The 21,570-nt window shown below is 33.8% G+C and overlaps 1 protein-coding gene across 33 annotated transcripts in view; it reads left to right on the top strand.

Moving 5' to 3' along the window:
• The window catches only part of LOC127855476 (parathyroid hormone/parathyroid hormone-related peptide receptor-like), a 233,525-nt gene that overhangs the window by 124,193 nt on the left and 87,762 nt on the right, over positions 1-21,570 (top strand). For 8 of the 33 annotated variants that reach the window (XM_052391094.1, XM_052391089.1, XM_052391066.1 and 5 more), the window contains exon 10: positions 9,179-9,248. The exons of 13 other annotated variants lie outside the window; for them this stretch is intronic. In XM_052391094.1, the coding sequence (XP_052247054.1) occupies positions 9,179-9,248 (70 nt within the window). Of the gene's footprint in view, positions 1-8,373; positions 8,435-9,178; positions 9,249-9,634; positions 9,727-11,153; positions 11,166-11,827; positions 11,967-12,416; positions 12,870-21,570 lie in introns of those variants that run through there. 12 more of the 33 variants (XM_052391091.1, XM_052391080.1, XM_052391071.1 and 9 more) reach the window with 8 other exon arrangements.

Below are 21,570 nucleotides of genomic sequence, written 5' to 3' on the forward strand. Positions count from 1 at the left end.
TTCACTAAAACATCCAAGTTGATAAATATGGGTACATGTATTACAACACATACATGTTTTATATATTCAAATGTTGTACTGTTTTTCGTTTCATGTGTGTGTGTTTTTCTAACGTGCATGGTTACGTTGAGTCATATTGAATGGCATGATCTAACAACATTTTGTAGACTTACAGGTTTAGTATTGATATCACAGCTTTGAAAGCTATCGCCTTGTGCAATTGAAATTCTTTATAAACGGACGCCTTATTATAAAAATGATATATCGGCGTATTTTTACTTGCTAGATAGGCCATTTTCCTATACCCAATTGTGTGGATATATTATATTTCTTTTTTTCTTTTTTTCAGGGGACACACAATGCCCACCTACATGGGACGGTGTTCTATGTTGGCCCGCCCTGGACAATGGCTCGACGGCCCGTTTGCCGTGTCCCAGTTACGTGAATGGTTTCAATTTGGCAGGTATGAAGAATTTACCAGGCCGGAACTCTTACGTTGGAGTAGGGCGACCATAACCCCATAGACATTTACATTAATAATGACAGTGACTGCGGGTCAATAAATACATATAGAGCATTAAAAAAATATTACAATACCATAAAAAACAGCTTACTGTAGTGAAAATGAATCGAATCGAGGTAAGCCTATTTTGTTTAACTTTCTTTAAAATATCACTGGTAGTCGGGCCATCTATTTGCATATGCAGACGCTTGGTCTGTACAGTTAATAAATCGCATTTATAACGTACTTGTTATATCTGTTTCATATGATGTTTGACATTATGAACACGATATTTGCAAGGTAATAGAGAACATGCTTTTTGATGCATATACATGAAATATAATTGTTAATAACTGTTCGAACATTGTTTAGTTGTCTCCTGATTGTGCATTAATACTCCATCTATTCATCTATTATTATTGTTTGCTGTGAGCGACATAGTTACAAAGGCTACAAAATGGCACTTACATGATATGGTAAAATGTTGTGAATGTAAAACAAAAACTAAGTCTCGGATGAATTCGAGTATTATAATATAAAGAAATACGACTTCGACGTCAAATGATAGTTGACGCATATATTGTAAATTTAGCTTCAGCGTATAAAACCTGCACGAGCAATGGCACATGGTATGTGAGGCCCGATCTGAACGAGACCTGGACCAACCTGACGTTGTGCATGTCGGAGAAGAACGAGAACCAGTACGAGCAAGTGCCCGCAATCATCGCGGTAAGTAATAGGGTATGGATTGTATTGAATAGCGGAGGTGTTGTAGTGGGTTCGATCCTATGTTTTTATCTTTTTAATTGATTATATTATCATGCTTTCATGCAAAGCGCTATGGATCAGACATATGTTGCCAGTACCAAATAATGTTTTTGTTTACATATGACGGTTGTGATCAGTACAATCAAAAGATAATGCCATGTTAAAGGGGCCTTTTCACAGATTTTGGCATTTTTTAACTTATTCATTAAATGCTTTATATTGATAAATGTAAACATTGGATCGTAAAAGCTCCAGTAAAAAATCAAGAACAAAATTAAAAAAAGGAAAAGAACATTGCCCGGAGCAGGTTTCGAACCAGTGACCCCTGGAATCCTGCCAGAGTCCTGAAGTAAAAACGCTTTAACCTACTGAGCTATTCCGCCGAGTACACGTACAAGACGTATTTTACACCTTATATAAGCAATCTTTGTAGTTATACAAAATTTAACGACAAAAACAGAACTCTCCAAATTATTCAATCGTTTCGCGTTGCAACGCTTTATAATTTTTAGGTTTTATAATCGTCAAAAGATGCATATAATGGCTATATTAGAGCATGGTAAATGTTCAGTATTACTGTTTCCTCACAAATATCATAACTAAAACGAAAATTTGCGAATCTGAAACAACTTTTTTCAATTTTGTCAATTTACTAAAGCGTGAAAAGATCCCTTTAAAGCTAATAAAAACAATTCTGAGATCAATTAAACGTGGATGTCATTTTGTATGGTTCTTTATACCGTAATGTTTTTGTGTCCTTTGTTTATATATACGGATTTGTCTATGTGTAACCCTTCCAGCAAACGGAAGTATTTCCTCACTTATATTGCATCGGTTTAAGACATGACAATTTAATTAAAAGCACTATTGTAATGATACAATTATTGGCAGTACATTGACACTTCAAAGAATGGATATTCCAAACTAACAGAAATCATAAGGAAATCATGATTTTTAATTAACATCCATACAAATTATTATTTCCAATTCCAGGAGCACATGCCTCGCATACGTCTGATGTACAACATAGGGTATGGAATATCGCTGGCATCTCTCATTCTCGCCGTTACAATCGTGATCTATTTTCAGTGAGTAATTCTGAATAAAAAACATTATTTTGTGTGTGTGTTGCATTCAATTCCTCACATGTATGTCCATAATGTTACCTTACTGCACTTGCCTGCTATAACAAACCAAAGACGATTGATTATACTGTTCTGAAAACCAATGGAGTGAATGAAATCATTATTGCAATTTCAGTGAATAAGATAACATAGCTGACATTATTGCTGCTCAACAAGTCATAGCCAACAACAAGATTAGCAAATGTGTGTGTGTGTGCGTGTGTATGTATGTGTTGGTGTCTTCAATTGCATTTATGTTGTTTCACATTCAGATTGTGTTTATTACCAAGCTAATATAGATTTATATAAACATATTTAGCAGTTCCAGAAATCATATGGATCAAATGTCTTATTAAAGTACCTATAATTCTTAATTTACATTAACTGTTCCTATGTTATCCGCTAGGTTTATCAGTCGCCCCGTTACACCATCCACATCAATCGCAGCAATCATATTTGTCGCCTTCAATCAACGTGCAATATTACAATCATGCAATTACAAAAATGCCAATTTTATGCCATGAAACTATACTTATAAATTAATTGAACATTTACACTTAGGCACTGTGTGCAATAATCTCCTTTACTATTATTACTTGCACTGCGATATTTTATATTGACAATTGTTTTTGTGTTTATTGCGCCGTTGTACGCATGCAGCACCATCCACGCCAATCTGTACCCTTCCCTCAGGAGTAATCCTGGACGATAATACTTAGTCTCATTTAATATAACAAAAACAGAACATATACTGTAGTTTCTTTCCCTTTTCGCTTGTACACATCGCAATTGTTACCGCTACACAGTAAGATCAAGCTGCATGTATTTTAGGCACCATTCAAATCATCTCTTATAGCAATTCCAATATAAATAAATGTACACTATTTTGCTCCTGGCGTACCATAATATTATCTCATTTTCTCCTTAAATCAGAGTATTTTAAAAAGCTCATAACCCCTCAAAATCTACGAATATTAATTATCAAAAAATAAAGTTAACACATACACAACCAATGTTCCTTGAATAGCCAAAATTTTAACGCGAAATGTGTTCTGGTAACATAGATTCAACAAGATTCAAAATGCTCTTTTATTGCGGGACAGTATATTCAACACATGTTCATGTACCAAGTTAGTGTTCGTGTGTCGTATGAATATATATCGTTGCGGGAAAGTATAATGGGATAAATTGTGCCACAAAAATATAAAAACGAGCCTTTTGTATCTCGTTAAATCTATGTTACCATACCACATCTAGCGTTGCAATTTTGGCTATTGCTATACGGAACACTGATTTTTATGGGTTTACTTTATTTAACGACATATTTACGAACTATTTGTTGATTTTGAGTATTTATGTTACTTTAAACGTTTATTTTTATGCAAATTATTATATATCCGAGTTTCTTCTCCAGACGTCTCCATTGTCCCCGCAACACCATCCACATCAACCTATTCGTCTCGTTTACGCTGCGCGCTCTCGTCAAGGAGAATGCGCTCGTCAATGGCGTCGGCTTCAGCTTTGACGTGACTCAGACTCATGACGGCCAGACTGTGTTTTTGGAAGACAGTAGTGTAAGTAACCATAAACATTTAATTTAGTACGATCTTGCGTTTTTGGAAGACAGTAGTGTAAGTAACCATGAACAGTTTTTTCCATTTAGTATTAATATACCTCACTTTTATTCACAATGCTAAACTCCCATAGGCCATCGTGGCATAGAAATACTGTCAGACCCAGCGGGAACAAATTTACTGTCCAAACAATACTGTCGCCCGCTACCTTGGCAATCACGTGCCACCAGCGGGACAAAATTTGTTGTCCAAAAAATACTCTCGCCCGCTACCTTAGCAATCACGTGCGGAATGGTAAAAAAAATATACTGTCCCATTCGCACATGCTCAGTACGCAGTTTTGCATTTCCGTTGTTTTTGTATAATTAAAATATCGATTACAGCTGAACGTGTGCTGTAGAATAGATAAATGCCATTATTCAAGCTTTGCAAAAAAAAAATCAATTAATAATAAACGACACGCTTACCTCAATGGCAACTTTTATCCAATGCGTATAACAATAAAGTTACAACGATATACACTTCCCGTGTCTGTTCTAAAGGTGTTTTGCATGACAAACACACAATCCGAAATACGTTTTGGATTCGTTCGATGCCTTAAACAAACATTTTACGCCCGGGTTTTACTGTCCACCACGTCCATATTGTTGTCCCAAAATGTTTCGTCACCGAAATGACGTCACACGAGTACGTCATAAATTGCGTAATCAAGTGATGAAAACAAAATACGGAAAGCTGGTTCGGTTATATATTGTAAAATTAATAATTGACGACTTAGAAAATTGATGGGATTAATCGATTACTAGGTCGGTTCCGAATAAAGCGAAGTTCATTTTGCTCGGCTCGAAAATCTGAACCACTCAACATATTAGTGGTTGTTCATTTTCTGAAATTAAATACAATTATTGAATATTAAAATTGTTCACGGTTCATATTAATTGTTCATGTTTGAATAGTTTGTTCGGTATAATAAAATACATATTACATGTCTAACAGGGTGACAGTAAATTTGCCAATTTTCGGAAAAATACTGTCAACCGACATTTACTGTCACCCTGTCAGACATGTAATATTTATATACTGTCTTGGTTTTTTGGAAGACAGTAGTGTAAGTAACCATGAAAATGTAATTCTTTTTAGCTATGTCTTTTGTTTTCGGAAGACAGCAGTGAACGTAACAATTGACATTTTATTCCATTTGGTTCTGTTTAATGTGTTTGAAAGCCAGCAGTGTACGTAACCATGAATATGTCATCCCATTGATCCTCTAGTTATTTTTTTATTGATTGTTTCACTGTCTTAGTTTAATGTTGTCTCTTAATGTAGTATTTCAACCTAGACAACATCAATAAACTGTATTTACACACTTGCCGACAGAGACCAAAATATGTAAATATGAAATGAATCTAATATTTTAATATTATTGCAACTAAAATGTTGCTGTGTGAATGTTAGTCAAAACTAAACGTTTGCCTATGACCACAATTTAAGTCATGAATGATGGTTCTGTAGTTGATGAAAAGCAATTTACAATTATTTGTATTTTCATGTTACGAAAATGTTTATAAAATACTGATTTTCGTGTACTTTTAAAGCCTATTTGCTTGCATTTGTAAAAGCCTTATACATGTGTTTGTTTGTTCGTTTTTTGTATGTCTGTTATAAATAGATTATTGCACACGAACTAATTTAAACTAATGACCTTGTTGTTTTTATTCTACATTATATTTTAAATGAGTGCTTTTGCTTTTAGTCTACATACACGTTTTAGTTTTTTTAATTGAAAGTTATACAAAATACTGGTTTCTACAATATTATGTGTTGCATTCTAAACTATTTGATTGGTTTTGTTTCTGTCATGTTTTCATTGTAAATATCGGTAAATACACGCCCTACAATTTTGATTAAATCCTTACTTTTTATTTTCCTGAACGACTTTGTTTAATTATTTGCTCCTATTTAAGAATAAGGTGACTATGGTCCGCTTCAACAAATTCCAGACGATTATTGTGTGAGTCTTTCAACAAATAATTAGGTAGTAACTATTTTTATCGTGCACACATTATTTACCAGCCTGCCTACCAGTCCTTTCATATAAAGTGCTGACAACTAAAATTTGTTATGAGAAAGTTGATGTTGTTATGTTTAGCTAGAATGCACGTTGAATATGTTAATAATGTGTTATATTTATCAAATCATGTGTACAAAATAACTGATACAAACACAACATGAATTCTGATCGACCGAAAATAAACACCAGATGGTCATGCAAGAATTTCTTCCAAGCATTATAATACGTACACTCGTTACAACAAATATAATTTCACCCAAAAAACGTATTTTCGACATGAAAAATAATCTTTTAATAAAACCTAGAAATATAAGCACACGTGTTTTAATATTTTCGGGTTATTTAATATTAATATATAATTTATAAGGTCATAAGAATAAAAACAATTCTATGTGAGGGCATGACCATAAATCGCATTAATAATTCAGTTTTTAAAAATGCGACGCTTATCAGTAATATGTACATGTATATAAACATATATGTATTATATTTAAGGTAATTGTAATTTGTAATCACATTAGTAAGTTTTAGAAATATTTGATCAGTATACTTTAATTTGTATATGACCTTTGATTAAAAACCATTATTCTATCTTTAACAACAGTGATACACGTGTACAGTGGTGACTATATCATTTCAGCATTGGCAATGCAAGACATTTTTCTCCCTCTTTAACTACATCTTGTGCGCCAACTACATGTGGATTTTCACGGAAGGATTTACCTTCACATGCTTATTACGGTCGCCATGTTTTCGGAGAAATCTGGGGTGAAGAAACTTGTTATCTTCGGTAGGGGTATGTTAAGTTCATATATAATGCATAGTTTTGCAAAGTTAAAGCTTTCTATTTCAGGAGTATGCACGTATCTATTGCGTTTTTATACGAACATATGAAGTTTGGTACTAATTATGACATTCATTTGCTTATTCATGTTCAGGAGAAATTTATTTTTAAGAACTTCCTGCTAATGAGATACTCCACGTCCTCCTTCTCGTCCGCTCTTGTCCTCCTCTTTGTCGTCCTCGTCCTCGTCCTCGTCCTTCTACTACTACTACTACTACTACTACTACTACTACTACTACTACTACTACTACTACTACTACTACTACTACTACTACTACTACTACTACTTCTACTACTACTACTACTACTACTACTACTACTACTACTACTACTACTATACTACTACTACTACTACTACTACTACTACTACTACTACTACTACTACTACTACTACTACTACAACTACTACTACTACTACTACTACTACTACTACTACTACTACTACTACTACTACTACTACTACTACTACTACTACTACTACTACTACTACTACTACTACTACTACAACTACTAGTTATACTACTACTACTGCTGCTACTACTACTACTACTACTACTACTACTACTACTACTACTACTACTACTACTACTACTACTACTACTACTACTACTACTACTACTACTACTACTACTACTACTACTACTACTACTACTACTACTACTACTACTACTACTACTACTACTACTACTACTACTACTACTACTACTACTACTACTACTACTACTACTACTACTACTACTACTACTACTACTACTACTACTACTACTACAACTACTACTACAACTACTAGTTACTACTACTACTACTACTACTACTGCTGCTGCTACTACTACTACTACTACTACTACTACTACTACTACTACTACTACTACTACTACTACTACTACTACTACTACTACTACTACTACTACTACTACTACTACTACTATACTACTACTACTACTACTACTACAACTACTACTACTTCTACTACTACTACTACAACTATACTCTGTCAATAAGAAGTCAGATTATGTTAATAAAGATCGTATTAATTTTGTTCGGACGTATAGCTAATAATTATATCATAATGGATTGCAACAATAAAGACTAAAGTTAATGAGCGTTCACTATAATTGTCATAATGATATTGACTAAGTGCTGTTCTTACCTGATTTATATTGTATAGCGCTAGTATTGTAGCTGCATTATTCTTGCAAGTTAATAGTATAGCGTTTTCATAGTTAATGCTATTCCGATGAAAATTTATAATGAATCAAAAGGATTTGTTGACATAACAACGGAATTTTTTGTTGAACGGTTTGTACGAATGGTTTTCTGAAAGCGTAATTGTAAACAAAAAAGCGAACTTATGCTATGTAAATTCATTTTTATAATCTCGAGCGTATTGTTGTCAATTAATATGTAATTGTAGTATGGAATCTACATCAAAGCTTCGTGAAAACATTTTGTATTTTTATTTGTTGCATGATCTTTTGTTTCATGATCAGGCGCACCGGCGTTGTTTGTGGTGCCGTGGGTCATTGTTCGGGCTTTGTTGGAGAATGTGCTGTAAGTAACCGATTTAACCCTTTGCATGCTGGGAAATTTGTCGTCTGCTAAAATATCGTTTGCTGAATTTCTTAAAAATGCATTTTCTTCTATTTTTTGAAAGAATACTATCAGAATAGCAAACAGTGTGGATCCTGATGAGACGCCGAGTTCTGTGGCGTCTCATCTGGATCCAAACTGTTTGCAAAGGCCTTCAAAATTCGGTTCCAGCACTGAAAGAGTTAAAGGGTCAGTTTTACATGTTCGGGCTGGGAACAAAAATCTCTATTCGCTAAAAACACTGATGTGTTGAATCTATTTGATTTTAGTAATGCTATTGAGTTAGCAAGAAATGATTATGTTGAGTCAATGTAACAGGTACGGATTATTTCTAGAACATAAAACATATTTATATTTATATAATCACGAATCTTTTTGGATGAACATTCATTATTTAAAAGAAGTATGCAACATAACAAACTAGTTTTAGAACATGTATCGCTACCCCAAACTCCCAAAGTTTGAAACTTTGTTCAAAAATCACTAAACATTATTCGAAAATAAGTTTTGAGTAAATGAGTAAATCTGTTGCTTTTAATGTGTAAGCTCAGTGCAAAAAAGAGTTAACTTATTTCAGTAAATGATTAAACTTAGTCAGACACTAGCAAACAATTAGAAAGTCGAATTCGGAAAAGAATAAAAGTAAACCATAGTTCAAACTTTAATTCAAGCATGTGTATAAAGATGTGTTCTTGATATTATCAGCTGTTGGAACACACACCCGACCAATGGTTATTTCTGGTTGATACGGGGCCCGATTGTCGCTGCCATGGGGGTAATCACAAACTCCGTTCTCGCAGCTAAAGCCGCTAGAGTGTTTAAAAAAACAAACTTTTTTACGGCGTTAAGGAATTTGTTTCTCTGCTTGTTGCTTTGTTTTATCAATCAGTTTTGATTGCCCACCATTAAATGATAGCATCAACGAAATATATTTGTATTCGCAAACTGAATGTGTTGAACTTCATCTTCAGTCCTATGGTTAATGTGTTATTTTTATATTTACGTATTTATGTTTTCATTTCTAACAATAATTTGTTAAGGTTTAATACATCTCGAATCTATTTACGTTTATACGAATACTCAAGGGTGTGCTCCGTAAATACGTGTAAAATAATATCGATTGTTTAATTACTCACTGAGTTGAATACTTGATTGTTTCAGATAAACTTCATCATATTCTTGAATATCATTCGTGTTTTGTTCACGAAGCTTACAGCCTTCAATGCACCTGACACTAACAGATACAGATACAGGTATATGGAAAATGTATACAGTAATGATTATTAAAATCATTAATAAAATTGATGTATTGTAAATACTATACAATGTTTCTGAAATCTACATAATCATGCGGAGTACGATCTTTACATTTGATATTATATTTTTGAACTGACTTTGAATATCATTAGTTTTGTCCTGGCATCAGACGTAAATCTTTGTAATAAACCTCAATTAGTAAACTTATTTTCCATTCTAGCTTTATTTCTTCAGTGGCGAGAAACAACTGTTTGAATGACTTCATTTTTTTTTATTGAATTGACGTCATTTTATCAGTTTTGATCTTGCAAAATCGGTCATTTTCTTTACTTAATTAGGCCTCTTTTCTCTTTTTGAAAAATAAAAGAATACAAGGTTTCAAGTTTCGAATACAGAATAGTCAATTGCTCAGCACGAACACTAGACATTACTCGTGAATCAGTTTTTTCTATCGTGGTTTTGGTAAGACCACTTTTTACAAAGTCCGCCATACTTTTCTGGTTTATTTTTCTTGTTCCGTCTTCGATTTTTTGCTACTTTTTTGATTGGCTTGTTTTGTTTATTTGAGTTGGAAGTTTTGAAAACGGGTAAATCAATGAGGCTAGTATCGGCTGTGTTGCTTTCACTTGCAGTGGACGAGTGTTGTCTTTTGCTCATTATTTATAATGCAGTTATAAAGTGTTTACAGTTTTTCCCGTGGCCGTGCAATTGTTCAAGGGTTTATTTCTGATCGTCGCGACATTCAATTAGAAAAACTGATCATGCGTGACGAATTCACTGCACATAACGGGTATTAAGCTGACAGGATTAAACTTGTTTGTCTGCTATAGATAAGTTTGTGATTTCTATATAAATCTTTATACGAGTTTGAAAACTAAGGTACCCCACCTGCTCAGAAATAAAGCGGGGGGGGGGGGAATTGTAAAGCTAAAACTATCATTTAAAGTACGTTTAAACAAATCTTCGTTACTTGTCTTTTCTGCAATAGTCCGTATTAATATAATCCATCCATGTTTACATTTAACCGGAAACGTGAATCAGGTTTTCCAAGCTTCGCTAAATAATCGTTTCTGTATTGAACACTTACCTTGTATTCTATATTTAGCTTAGATAGTATGACACAGCATTTCGACATGCACTGTACCAACACAATCGGTAGGATAATGAAAATCGTATCAACAAATACTCGATCCACATAGATCAAATATAGAAAAAATGAAACTCCGTAAATAGTATCAGGAAAGCAATTCTTGTCACCATTCGATAGTTTTTTCTTAAAGGACACACACATAACAAAACATCACTTTGAGAAAGTTAATTCACAAATTTGTTGCAAGGAGACATCGGACGTGCCACATAAACGATGTTCATTATTAAGACAATTCATAACCACTTTGAATGATTCCATATATCTGTGTTGTAGCGACGGACTCTGGTAATTATACTAGGTTGCATGCAAGGATCAATCTTGTGTATGCCAGGATAGGATACCATAAGTCTCTATCAGAAAATTATGTTTAGTAAATACCCATAGTGCTAGAATGCTGGAGATTGGATTTGATAGCGTGTTAGCATACAATACACAATGCACGTTACGGATGCATAGCAAATTACAGTGTACTCATGCATTTTAATTCTAATATCATATAGGTATATGTATTTATAATATGTTATATTTTCCAAAGGTTCTATTATATATTTTATATTATCATAAACAACGCATTTGCCATATGTTACATCTGTAAGTCTCTAACAAATATCCATAATTGTTTAAAAGTAATCACAACATTAACCCAATATTAGTTAAAGATTTACATTGGATTTTAGTCATGATTCAAATATAACCAGAAAACATTTTCCCGTTTTTTTAAAGCGATGTTTCTTCTGTTTATGTATTCTTATACTATAAACATAACGTAGTTTGAATAAGGATTCGTAAATGCAAGTTTTCTACATACTATATTTAAAATTGAACTTGTAACCTGTATTAAAGCAAAACTTATTGAAAAAACAACAACAACACTATTGTAATAAATAACTGATTTTCGCTACTTAAATAGCAAATTGCTTGATTCAAATGTTTAAATGTACACACAGGAAGTTAGCAAAATCGACTCTGGTCCTTATTCCCTTGTTCGGCGTCCACTACATCGTGTTTATTGGTCTCCCTGACAACGTTGACGAAACAACGGAACTTGTCAAACTTTACTACGAGATGTTCTTCAATTCCTTCCAGGTAACCGCCTCATATCTTTTGAAAGCATGAAGGTCGTCACTTACACTAAGAAACGCATCTAGTTTTTAGTAGACAGTATGATATAGAATACGTTCGAAAAAGAGCTGTTGTCCTTTTGATTCGTATATCGTTTAACACAAAATAATCTATGATTTTTTTCAGCATGCATGTTGATGTACATATTTTTTGTATTCTAAAGCATTTTAAAATCATTATCATCTTCCATGTCTTTTAATTTCAGGGATTTCTTGTCAGCTTACTGTTTTGCTTTTTGAATGGCGAGGTAAGAAACACACACATTATTTTTACAAACGTCTGTATGAAATAGTTGGATCTTAGTAATCATTTTAAGCCACGGAATTAAACAAATTTAAGATCCCCATGAGCTGAATGAATCACTTCAAACGCATACCTATGCTGAATACTTTATCGTCAAATCTTTGTTCACAGGTCCAATCAGAAATACGAAAAAAGTGGTATCGTTTCGCACTGAGACGAGGTGGCAGTTCGTTCAAAAGAAGCGCCCGTGATACAATGACTTCCTTTATATCACATCACCGAGCGTCGTCTGCGAGCTCTGACGCGCGAGATATACCGAACGGAAAATCGACAATACACAAGCCGGCACCAAAACGCCTATCAAACAATGGCCTGAACGGTCATGCTTTCCAGGCGGGGAACGGTGATAATGAAAGTAACTCTATGGTCAAAATGACTTCAAAAGATACCAATATTAAAGACACTGCGTAAGAAGAACGTGATCCGATATTAAACGACACTATATCTGATGATGATATTGATATTATGTCTGAAGACCTTGTGTAAAGATAACAGAAATGGTTGACAATAATGTGGATCCAACAATTATCGTCGTTTATACGAAGATAGAATATACTCTTTATGTTTTTAATTGTGGTTTGATTTTATAAAAAAGGGATCTATGTGGAAAACATGGAATGCAATGTGCATTATTTTGAAGATGTAGACCATATAGCCTGTGATTTCGTATCACCGCATGGTATACAAGAAACTGTACATTTCAACATAAGCCAGTGTTGACTTAAATACCTGAAATTGTGAACAAAACTTTAAATTGACTGGGTGAGTGTAACCACATGTGCAAATTTATCTGTCGCGAGATATATGTTGGAAAAGAGTAGCTGTGATATTTGCATAAACAGTTTAAAAAGTTGTATTTGTTCGACAGGAAATATCTTTATTTAAGTACATGGCCACCATTTGAAACATACTATATACGTAGTAAATTGGTGCAAATCGTACTTGTCGTAGACAAATTGTGTGATAAATTACTCATTATTACTCATGATATCTAGCACAATGCAGTAAACTGTTGTGAAAGGCAACTTACAAAGATAATGTTTATTTATCTGATACCGGTTGTTAAGATAAAGATAATCCATCATTTGTGACGTAGATAAATATGAACTCCAATGATTTAGAGAAATATATAAAAGAAGCGGTAAGGTAATATAAATTTTTACTAATGTTTTACTAATGTATGAACAACTCTGTTAAATAGCGATGTATAACCAGTACACACGCTTTACCATATTGGAAATAGTCCAAGACCTTTAGTATGATTGAATGTCACGAAATATAAGTCTTCACATCACGCATGATTCTATATGATATAGACCACAAATAACAGGAAAGTGCCTGAAGATCCTGGCTTAATGCCGAACAGAAATACATACACACGCACACCTATATGCGTTTGAGGCATAAGATTGTATTGTCACTTGTTTTCAAAACGAATACGAAGGCATTTGCAAGTGAAACGTGTATGAATTAAAAGTATTTACATATTGTAGATATCATGACTTTCTGGACCCTACATACCAGTGTTGTATGATATATTATTTGTTGTTAGAAAAAGTTTTTGTTAAGTACTGATTTATATTTTAATTATTGTACGTATTTATTTATTTACAGACATATATGTAGTAAAAATTATAAACTTCAATATTGACTATTTTCGAATATTTTATATTGATTCGGCTTATGCATCGAAAGGAATTTAAAAGATATTAACCATCCAATTTTGAATATTGCTTTCCGTTATCAATTCGTCTTATGTTGCAAAAATAATATTCATGATGGGAAAGGGTGAACGATGATAGCTAAAAACAAAAGTCATTAGACATTTTCTTAAATTTGAATTTAATCTCTCTTGTGCGTTATTTACAGCCTCAACAATTGGCTCTTTATATTCCGACATTGTTTGGTCCACAACAAATATTTGCGTCTGTTCATCGCGCCTTCGAATTACCTTGAAGTCGCCATCTTCTTGCTGTCTGCAATGATACACGGCGGCAAAACAGTCGGATATTCTTACTGCCTCATCATTCGATCCGACGCCTTGACTAAGATGACAAATCAATAGCTCGAACACTTAACTAGTATTTATAAAAACATTTGAAATAATTGGATCAGATGCTTCCGTTCGCAAGTTTGCTGTTATAGTAGCCTAGTGATCATTTTTGTTTGTTACTCAACGATCGTTAAATGGTTCATTAAACATGTAACTATTACATTCTAATGTCATCATAGACATATCTAAGTTTATGAAGAAGAAATGATTGAACCATTTCTGCCAAGTAAGCGTTATTTTAGGCACAATTACTTCATTAATGTCATTGAATGCTTAGTCGCAATTGTGTACATATTGTCGAGCAAACAGTCCCATTTGCTTGCGCTGTGTCCGTAATACCAGACCGTATTATTCGTGGAGTTGTTTGCCCATTGTTTTATAGTGATCACCCAAAGGTTTCCATACATGTTTAACACGCGCTTCAAAGAGTCGTTTATTTTAGAAGTGCAACAAGCAAATGACTTGCACCTAAGAATTAAGTTACCTTAATAAATTATATGATCTTCGCAGGGGAAATATCAAACAGAAGCGGCACACAGACTGCTATCATTCAATCGACCGGTTTAAATCGCAGATCGCAGAGATTGTTATTTTTTTAGCAGCAGTCCATTTTTGACAAATGGATCTGTGGTAACAGTGATCGGTAACTAGCATGAAATTAAGACAGCGGCATATTTTAAAGAGTGACTCTCGTGCAATTGATGAAATGTTGCTTTTGCCCGGGTCCCATCTATGTTACATATTAACTCGTCCAGTTGTCTGTACATTTAGAGCATTATAATTCAAACAATTCTTACAAAATGACATTTTCTATTATCAAGATATGCAGAATAGACGAACTTATCCTTGGCGACCTGAACGAATTCCTTGGGCGCTTTATCTTTAGATTTTCCATGCAGTTTATTGGAAAATTGAGCGTTCGATGATGGAGATGTACTGATGTTGTTCATCCGAATGATGGAGATGTAAATTCCTATGAAAAAAAGTTGAACAGTCGCTATGAATACTAGATAACTGAATTTTATCAGCATACTCACAGTTTATGTGAACCTAACACTTGTTAACTGTCTTACTACTTTTGGAAATGAATACGTGTTTGACACTTTAAAAACAAAAAATTATACATATCTGTAAAAAAATGTTTTAGTAAACGGAACCGTACAAAAATAAAAAATGGAGAGAAACTGCACGTTTTCTTATAATAATGCATAAATTTTTGAATCCCCGTTTTGCAACAGACATTTATGAACAATACAACTCTTGTAAAGATTTATAATCGTATCGAGTGAGTAAACATGTGATTGTTTTAAAGCAAAAAAAAGACAGAAAAGTCAATGTGTGTCACTTTTGTGTGAATATTTCCCTGCAGTTCTTCATCCACGTCCACGGTTTAAAGGAGCCTTTTCACAGATTGAGGCATGCATTGAAGTGTGCCATTAAATGTTTTATATCAATAAATGTAAACATTGGATCTAAAAGGCTCAATAACAAAATCAAAAATACAAGAATACAATTTAAAAAAGAAAAAAACAGTTACCCTCAGCACAGCTCGAACCACAGTCACTGGAGTCCTGGAGTAAAGTCTACCACTTAGACCACTCGGCAATCCGTGCTCATACTGTAAACGAGGTATTTTATACTTCATATGAGCAATCCTCGTAGCTTCACAAAATATGACGACAACAACAAAACCCACCAAATTATTCAATCGTTTCGCGTTGCAACGCATTATAATTTTCAGGTTTTTAAATCGTCAAACGATGCATAAAATGGCTATTTTAGAGCATGGTAATTGTTCAGTATTACTGTTTCCTCACAAATATCATAACTAAAACACAAATTTTCGAATCTGAAACAAAACAACTGTTTTTAATTTTGTCAATTCATCGAAACGTGAAAATGCCCCTTTAAAACCATCTCTTCCCAAACCTACGTCATGAAATCAACGCCAATGACTCTCCAAATGTAGCGAACCGTCCGTAACTGTATGCAACAGGCCCTATACAAGTACAAAAGGAACTTTAAGAAGTATGTTTTGATCAATAATGCATAAAAATAAGTTATTTGTTTCGACTAACATGAACACAAATTTATAGGGTAAGTTTGAAGTGCAAACTTTTTTCTTTAACTTATTTTTGCTATACACACACTATTTCTTATGTAAATACCGGTAAGGTCGTTCACTCACTCAAATCTTCTAAGTCGCCTTGCAAAATACCCTACTTTTTCTTCGTATTTTACAACTATTGTCGCTGTAATTGAATACACCACCGAAATAGAAAATAACAGCTAGAATACAACACATTTTTTTGTGGCCAACACCAACAACGCTCGGTCCAGTCAATGGAAACAAATACTATAATATAACATTTAAGATTTACGTTTTTTTTATAACATGGGAATTCAATAAATTATCGTACATTTATACTATATAAAAGAATACAATACAAGTTACACAATACAGTACACTATCGTCACAATTTACGTTATAAATGCCACGCGGACTTACAACGAGGTTCTCGTAGCTATTATAAGTAACATTAATGGAGCTCATACCTCTAGTATTGTCAAGGATGACGTTGTCCTCGTGGTTGGAAGCCGTGTTTTGAATTGTGTCTTTGAAAGTCCACAAGGTTGTGTCAGTGGAAATTAGAAGCCTAATTTATTTTGCTGTTTAAAGAATCCGAACTGTTGATGAAATCTTTTTTATTCACCAGAGCTTAATCTCCGGTTATGGTATCCCCATCCGTTTATCATTTGGGAAATGAAATGACATTTGTTAAGAGTTTTCAGAGTTGGTATTTGTAAAACATGTAAGACAACAGACATATACTATCAATTTATTAAAAAGTAATTGGTTTACAAACTTGCAACACTATCACAACTAGAGCTTCACACAGTTGTGATGAACATTCCCGATTCCGCAAGTCAATATACTGCGCAGCATTAAAGATTCAATAAGTTCATGATATTAGCGTTTTAAAGTCGGATGGTAAAACGTGACCTGAAAAACTTCTTATCTTAAAGAGAATTTCACCCCAGTTTGATTTATTTACGTTACAAAATGTCTGACTACAATTTTCGGCACGTTTGTGAAAAAACAGCAACAGCAAAAACAACTGTTAAGGCAAAATCAATCATGGCGTAATCATATTGAATATTGAATATATTTTTATTTTGTTCTGCAAATTAAAAATATACATTATAAGGCCGACAGGCATGTCTGCAGTTGTATGCGTTTGTTTTATTGTCTAGCAAATTACAAATCGCTTTATTGACAATATATTGCTGATGGGTAACTATATGAACCTATTTATGACTAGTGGACTCTCCAATCCTTCTAAATTGGATCAATGTATTTCCAAATTAGGGATGTCTAGTATATTTATTTCTATATTTAGAATATTTCTTACAGAAATTTCTTTAAGCAAACAGCGTAGACCCTGATGAGACGCCGCATCATGCGGCGTCTCATCTGGGTCTACGCTGTTTGCCAATGCTTTTTTTTTCTATACGCTAGGCATTTATGGGTCGATATGCCCTTGTGGTATAGTGTTTGGTCTCGATATAATTTAAACATGTTCTTGATTTAAGTCCTTAGCGATGATGTCATCGTGGAATAGTTGGTTATCTTCATTGTAACTCGAGTACTACGCTTTGCTAAGGAAATAGCGGACAGCTTTTATTACAAAAAAGAATCATTTTACCACAAAGCGACCTCACATTGAGTGAAATGTTTTGTTAATGGCGCATAATTTACATGTGATACAAATGCAATTCAACTGATATTATGATGATGGTGATGGCATAACACCTCAACCATCTAATTTGAGACTTTTTAATTGTTGTCCTGATTTGCAGAAAGTTAAAAAAATGCAAGAACTTGGAGGTTTGTTTTTATTAAAGTAAATAAGGTTATAATGAATTTGACACCATGTTACTATTTCAGTTGACATAAGATAGAAAAACAAAATGAAACACTTTGTTAAAATGACATCAAGGTGTCTAATAGTTATATTTGATATATATAGGATCTAGTAGGGGTTGTCATATCATACCATATTTTATTAAACGAGTTCAGGAGTTTTGTTAGTAGGCGAGCCTATAGGTTTAGCCAGAGAAACACGTATAAACAATATTATTATTACAGGCGATTTTAATATGAATGCTCTATCAGAACTAACAGCCCGTAAAATAAACGAATTATGTCTCCAATATGATCTTACTCAACTTATCTATGAACCAACACATTATACTGAACAATCATCTTTCGTTATTGACTTAATCTTTGTTAGTAATGAAAACGCCGTATTACGCTCTGGAGTAGGAGAATCTTTCTTAGATCAAATGGTTCGGTATCACTGCCCAGTTTTTGTCACATTGAAATTTACAAAACCAAAAGGCAAAACTTATTTTCGACATATCTGGTTCTCCGAAATTGGGGATTATACAAAATTACGGCAAGTAATACAGATGACAGATACTAATTGGGATACATTAAAATCCGAAAATATTGATATCTACGCCGAACATATTAACAAAACAATATAACATATTGCAGGCAATTGTATTCCTAACAAAAATGTTTGTATACGCTCTCGTGATCTCCCATGGCTTAACAATATCATAAAGAAAAAAAATCGGCAACGAAAACGTCTTTAGCGAAAAGCCAAACAATCGAATACTGATAATCACTGGTCAAATTTTCGTCGCGCCAGAAATGATGTTGTTTTACTTTTACGTTATTCAAAAAATGAATAGTTTAGCAACATTGCGGAAAAAATTAAATCCTCTGAACTTTGCGCTTAAGACTGGTGGAAGACGCTCCAAACATTTATCCCATCTAGCACAAACAATTCAATTCCTCCTCTTTACAATGATCAAACAAGTACCTTTGTAGCGAATGACACATCTAAAGCTGATATGTTAAACAAGTATTTTGCAAGCCAGTGCTTCATTGATGAACGAAATCACAATCTCCCATCTACACACAATGTAAAAGATAATATTCTTCATTCTATTCACATCACACAGGAGGAAGTCATTGCCTCAACAAAATGCCTTCAGATTGGAAAAGCGTCCGGTCCTGATGGAATAGATAATCGCATTCTCAAAGAGGCAATTTATCAACTAAGTCATTCATTGTGTGATTTATTTAATTCTTGTTTACGTTCATGCAAAATGCCTGCTTGTTGGAAAATTGCAAATGTGTGCCCGGTTTTCAAAAAGGTTGATCCAGCCTTATCGTCAAATTATCGACCTATTTCACTCCTTAATACTACTGAAACGGTCTTTGAGAGAATAATACACAAACACATTTTTAATTTCTTAAATGCTAATTCATTCTTTGCGCCAACTCAATCTGGTTTCCTGCCTGGGGATTCGACTGTTAACCAACTAACATATATCTATAATACTTTTTGCAGAGCGCTAGACAACGGCCTTGAGGTCAGAGTTGTATTTTTTTGACAAAAGTAAAGCTTTCGACAGAGTCTGGCACAAAGGTGTATTATTCAAACTTCAACAAGCAGGTATCCGAGGGAATTTATTATCTTTTTTGTCAAACTATCTTTCCGATCGCAAACAAAAACTAATTTTACCAGTAGCGCACTGCAATCTTACTGAAATTAGTGCCGACGTCCCTCAAGGTTCTATTCTGGGCCCTCTCATGTTTCTAGTGTATATAAATGATATTTTAACTGATATACAAGCACAAATCTACTTGTTCGCGGATGATACCAGTCTTTTTATGGTTGTAAACTCACCAAACGAAACCGCAGCCGTTATACAATCCGATATTGATAAAATCTCAATGTGGGCAGATATACGGTTAGTTTGCTTCAACCCCTCTAAATCCGAATCAATGCTCATATCTAGAAAAATAAATGTATTTATTTCAAATGATTGTACTTGGCATGCACATATATCGTTTGTAAAAGAAAAAGCATGGAAACGAATCCATATAATGCGTCGTTTAAAAACGATTCTCGATAGAAAAACTCTCGAGAAAATATACTTTTCTTTTATAAGACCAATTCTTGAATATTCTGACACTGTTTTTGATAATTGTACACAATATGAAAAAGATGAACTTGAAAAAATCCATACTGAAGCCGCGCGCATAACATCTGGATGCACACGTTTAGTCTCAATTGAAAACCTTTTAAATGAACTAGGGTGGGACACCATCAGCCAACGCAGATGCAAACACAAATTAATATTAATGTATAAAATCTATTCAACCAATGTCCCAAACTATATGCAATCTCTCTTGCCTCCAACAGTGGGTTTACGAACCAATTACTCTCTAAGAAATTCATCTCATTTACAAACAGTTCAAGCTCGTACATCATTATATTCAAGTTCTTACTTACCATCTACTGTATCCCAATGGAATCGTCTACCCGACGACATCAAAAATGCTGAAACGCTCCAATCCTTCAAAAGATTAATTAACAGTGAACGTCCGATCTCAAATCCTTTATTTTCATATGGCGAAAGGCGCTCCCAAATGTTACATATGCGCTTAAGAACAGAGTGTAGCGCTCTAAATGATCATCTTTTCAGACGCAACATAGTTACATCGCCTAAATGTCACTGTGGACTTCTCGAAACCACGTCACACTACTTCCTTGAATGCAATCTGTATATACACATTCGTGGTGAACTCATTAACACAATATCAATTTATTCTGTCCCATGTATCGAAACTATTCTATATGGAGACGTATCACGCGACTACTTAACCAATACTAAAAAAGCTGATGCAGTTCACAAATTTATTATAAATAGTAAGCGATTTGATACGTAACTATGCTACAGAACGAATCACATACTTCTCATTCTCTCTCGCTCGAACTCAACAAGTCTTCATAAACATCGTCTTCCTTTTCTTTCCTTCCCTCTCTCTTTATTTCTTACATTTTTTAAACATGTCAACATATTAATTTTATTATGCAAATATAATTCTATAAGTGGAGTGTTTTTTGTATAATAATATTGTTCACTTTGCCTTACATAGCCAATTGTGTCCGTAAACGTGTAACTTTTCATATAGCAAGGGAGAAGAACCATATAAGACTGTGTCTTTCGTTCTAATCCTTTTCAAACATGAAAGTATGAGTATTGTTGTATGATACTCTATGTATAAATAATGTAAACTTGTTTGAAATAAATATGTTTAAACGAATCAAATGTATTGTTTCAGTATGT

The sequence above is a fragment of the Dreissena polymorpha genome, chromosome 13 (genome assembly GCF_020536995.1).
Source record: "Dreissena polymorpha isolate Duluth1 chromosome 13, UMN_Dpol_1.0, whole genome shotgun sequence".
NCBI classification, from domain to species: Eukaryota; Metazoa; Mollusca; class Bivalvia; order Myida; family Dreissenidae; genus Dreissena; species Dreissena polymorpha.